Source organism: Cariama cristata, unplaced genomic scaffold (genome assembly GCF_000690535.1).
Source record: "Cariama cristata isolate BGI_N322 unplaced genomic scaffold, ASM69053v1 scaffold5757, whole genome shotgun sequence".
Taxonomy (NCBI): Eukaryota; Metazoa; Chordata; class Aves; order Cariamiformes; family Cariamidae; genus Cariama; species Cariama cristata.
In genome coordinates, this window is record NW_009625975.1 from 58315 (window position 1) to 63250 (window position 4936).

A 4936-nucleotide genomic window follows, 5' to 3' on the forward strand; every position below is an offset into this window, starting at 1 on the left:
CCATAACCAGGGTGGCCGGCCAACCCGCTTTAAATGACAGTGTAATGATGGCCAGGTAGTTTTGGTGAACTGTTTTCCCCACAGAAATATACTTCCCCAAAAGACAGCATTCACCATATATTATGTTGCACTGTTCATTTTTTATTTTAGACATACCTATAGACTGAGAAGGAAGGAAAGGAATGATTAGTTACATGTTGCAGGATCTGCACTACGAAGACACACAGAGGACACCTACTTTTTTCAAATAAATATTTATAGCAGTCATAATGTGTCACAAACTCATTTCTATAATACGAAATAAAATAAATCATCATTAGTTCAACTGTAAAACTTCTATTTACAACAGCAAAGTTAGTTAAGTGGAGATACCTATGAAGTATTTTCTATTTCTGGAATGAAATATTGTGCAACCTATAATATGACTAGTAAGCTTGCACATAACAAGAGTTTCATTAAAAAGAGTTTTCCATTTCTCAAGTGACACAATTATTTGTATTCAGTTCACCAAAATACAAGTTGTAGTAACATTTAGATCTTAGGATAACTTGATTTAGTAATTTATTAAGAATGCTAAATCTGCAGATCACAAGATACTCTTATTTTTTCTTACTAACACCAACCTTTAAACTTGTTTTTCAATCTTCTAAAAATCCTACTGCTAAAGCTATCAGCAAGTAAGCAGATACAGCAGTTTTGAATGTTTCCTAATGGCTGAAGAGAATCAAAACTTTCTCCATACAATAATAAGTACCAGAACTGAAGCCTACAGTTTTTGTCACAGAAAAGCAAATCTTGTGCTGCACTCCCCTGACACCATGATCTCAATGGTGTCTATCTGGAATTCACACTCCAGAGTCTGAAGAGTTTGTATCACTCTCCTCCAGGACCTGCTAATGCTACTGACAGTATACTTCGTGATAACTGGTAGGTTTAGTGTCACAGAGTCAAAGGGAAAACCTGGATCACTGAAACTAGTATTCTGCTTTCTCAGGAACCACCTCAGAAACCCACTCTGTAAGTCCTTAAAAGGTGTTCGACTCAGGCTGCCAGGTTGTTTTGTTTCAGAATTCACTCCTAAGAGCCAGAAATCTTTTTCAAAGTCTGACTCTCTTTTTATTCAGGACCATTTTCTTCCTGCGACAGCACTATTCTTCATCTTAAGTAGCTTACAGTAAGCCAGTTAATAAGCAATCTATGTTTTGGTTTTAGTCATTATGCCTATAGATTTTTAAGCAGTTCACTTGATAAATCTGAAAATAAATAAATCTATTTAAACAGAATGCACGCTTACCTGTAAGCATTAATGTAATCCTTTCTGTGTTGCAGAAGAAAATCTTTCAGCTTCCCAATATGAGAAATCTAAATGAAGAGAAATCATAATTAAACTGCAGTCAGATAAGCAACTACTTTTGTTTAAAGTTCAGCATTTCACACTTCAAACATGATTATTTATTCTGTAGTTAAACATAATCATAAAATTTCTTCTTTTATATTAGAATTTTCACATTTTGCAAGCAGTCAATACATAAAAATCATCTAAAAAATCTGTTGTATGAAAGTGCAACTCAGAGAAAAGTAGTAAAAATACATGTCTTCTATCCAAAAAGCATAAACTAAACACTACTAAACACTAAATATAACTACAATATTAAACATTTAAAATAGTAAATGTGATAATAGTAACACCACAAAACATTATCTAAACTGGCAATCCAGAACCTAATGTACATTTTAGAAAATAAATAAATTCAAAAGATCACACAAGAAAGTTTTAAACATTTTATTGATGAGATATAAATATTCAAGTTCAGTTATCAGAACTTGTAGAACAAGGTGCTATCCCTCTCCATTCTATTTTTGCCATAACAGAGTGACCAGTTTGTGCCCAAACTAAAGTAGTACCTCTGTCATCTGAGGACCATTAGTAAGTTTTGCCAGAGCGTACATCCCTATCAAATTTCTATTTCTGGGTTTCTATTTCACCGTGGATACATTTTACTATAAATTCACTTGGTTTCATTTATTAAAAATCTTTCCAAAGATCCTTTGAAAAGATGAAAAAACTCCTAAAAATCTGAAAGAACTTTTGCAAACTTTAGTCTGATTTAAAAGACTGGGTGTAGCATAAGAAGCCGCTTATTTTAGCAAATGGAGGAACTACAGAAATCTAGTTTAACTGGCCACAGAAATGAGATGACTACCAATATGACTTCCTTGGCAGGTCTTGAAGGAGATGTGATTTGGGGGGGAGAGGAGGGGAGAGAATTATACAAGTTATATACATTAGTGGTATATATTTCCAAGAGGGAGGCAGGGGGAACTTTTCTAAAGCATATTCTCAAATATTCATTAATAATTCAGTGCAAAAAAGCATGCAAGGAATTTTCCTAGTTGTTTTAGTTTACAAGTACAATAAATGCGTTTTACTCCATGTATCTGGGAAAAAGCATCAGAAGCTGTTCAAGTCTTAAAAACCTATTTTCATGCAAATGTTCCTTGTAATTAAACAAACAAAAAAACCACAGCGAAAGAACACAGAATAGTTTGGATAAACAGAAGATTAATTCCCCCAATTATTTTTTCAAAAGATCAGCAGTTCTTTGAAAAAAAAGAAAAAAAGGAAAAAAATGTACACAGAAAGCCCACAGTGATTTGTACAACTAAACGTAAGTGTTTCCTTGTGCAAATAAATCGCATAGATTTCCCTCATTATTTGCTCTGTTTCATTTTTACTGCAGTTCGTCGTATATGGACAAGAATTTTCCCAGTTTTGATGTTTAAACCGTTCCTTGTGATTAACGGCATGGGAAATTTCATCCTATTTGTAGCGGACTGAGTTCTGTTAGTACCTCCAGTAGATCTGAAGTTTCCTGAAGTGTGTTAGTACCGTCACATGCAATAAGAAGGGAAATACTGAAATCACTACAGGATCAATGAACCACAAAGAGTAAGCTAAACCATTCTACAGATGTTCCTTCTCAATGCCACTGGAACTTACTTTTTGTATGCTACTCTCTTTCTCAGCTCAGACTCAGTATGTCATGAAATTTGCTGAATAGGTAAATCAAGCTTGACTATGAAAGTAAAACATTTAAAACAATCATACAGTGTTTCAGTAGAACAATAATACTTAATAGGCAGAAAGAAAGTACTACAGAGGACAAAAAGTAGAAATGTAAAATAAGAAACACATTTCAAAACATTTACATTAACATGTGAACAAACACTAAACTAGAAAACAGATTAGCAAAATTTTATAAGTAATAAGTCTTAATATTACTGCAATAGCTACAATTTAGGAGTGATTAACAAGCAGAAAGAATCAGAATGACAAGCAATAACACTGTCTTACAGTAATTAATTCATCTAGTCACAAAGAGCATTCTATTTAGACTAAAATTGTCATCGAGTGTTTGAATTGCACTGACCCCACTTTGCCTCTCCTTCATTTGTAAAGCTATTTTCATGAATTCAGAATGACACCATTATGCCCATACTCGCATCAAGCTCTTAGTTCCCAAGATTTGCATCAGAAGTGAGACTTGTTGTTCTACTTTCCCTCAAATTCTAACAGCATCTTCTTCGATCCTGCACTGCTGCTATTTCTCTTTTGCATTTTCTTACTGTGTACTACTGGCATAGTTTCAAATTCAATTCGTCATTACCGTATCAACAAAAGTAAACAATTTTTACAAAAAAGGTCTTACTAGCATTAAAGGGAACACGGATTTTACTCCCCCTCCCCCCCAATTTTTTTTTTTTGGTACAATGCTTAATCTTCTGCAGACAAAAAATATCCCTGATCATACAAACATAAATCTTGAAGATATCTCCAGGGTCATCAACCTGCAATTATCCTGGGGTTATCAGAGGAACACCATACACTCTACACAGTTATCAAGCTCCAGTCTAAAGGTAATAAAGCATCCCCCTTTTCCAACTGAATGGCTTTATTAGAATCCTACTGCTCTTATTATGAATAAGAACCATCAAATTTCCAGGTTTACTGACTACCAACCTCTATCCATCTGTTCTTGCTTCAGAACAGTCCTTTCCCTTAAAAACTCTGCTTCCCTGCATATGTGTTTGAGTTTACCATCAATAATCTTATCTCCCTCTAACTTCTGTAGCCCCAGACAAACAACCCCAAGCTTTTAGTTTCTTCTCACAAAACAGTTCTGAAGTCACCTAACCCATAACTTTCCTTTACATTTGCTCCAGTTTGCATCCACCCTTTTCCAATGCAGATAACCAGAAGGGCATTCACTGGTGTTAGTTACTTTGTAACGCAGCTGGAAATACCTTTTCTTCCACCATTTACATTGATTAGTTTTGAGCTTATTCTTTGTTTTGGTTTGTAAATACATATTCTACTGCTGAATTTCTTTCTTCTCCCCACAACTCCAGACCCCCCAGTCATTCAGCACCTGCTGTAGCATATCATGCTCCTCCCTTTCCTTCCCCTCAGCATTCCCTCATCAGTAAATTTTACTGACCCATCTTACTCTGTGATTGATTTTAAAACTCATCTTGTTTAGTACTGTTCTTATTTTGGGGAATGCAAAAAGTAGTTTCACTATTAACCTCTCTTCAACCCAACACTTCTTTCAACACAGAAGCATTGTTTCTGCTTATTCATCTTATTCAGTTAATACTTTCTCCGCTAATCTCCTCTAGACTTCCTATTAGCACTTTATGAGACACTTTACCATCAGACACCAGGTCAACTTAACAAAGGAAAAGCAGATTTTCTTAAAGCATAAAGTTGGTTGGGCACATCCTGTTTTTAGTAAGATAGCAAATTATATTGCATTGTATCTTGCTTTCTGTTTATCTTTTCCCCCTTAAAATCTTTTCTGAATCCTGGACTGCTTCTGAGTCAGGCCCTGCTGATGCCATTATCAGTTTCCCTCTGCTGACTTAATTATAGGCA

The 4936-nt window shown here is 34.9% G+C and overlaps 1 protein-coding gene across 1 annotated transcript in view; it reads right to left on the minus strand.

Moving 5' to 3' along the window:
• STX18 (syntaxin 18) overlaps positions 1-1950 on the minus strand; it is a 35514-nt gene extending 33564 nt beyond the window's left edge. The window contains exons 1-2 of the mRNA XM_009703818.1: positions 1906-1950; positions 1295-1362 (exon numbers count right to left, since the gene is read on the minus strand). Of these exons, the coding sequence (XP_009702120.1) occupies positions 1295-1362; positions 1906-1950 (113 nt within the window). The remainder of the gene's footprint in view (positions 1-1294; positions 1363-1905) is intronic.
• Between the last annotated feature and the right edge of the window lie 2986 nt (positions 1951-4936).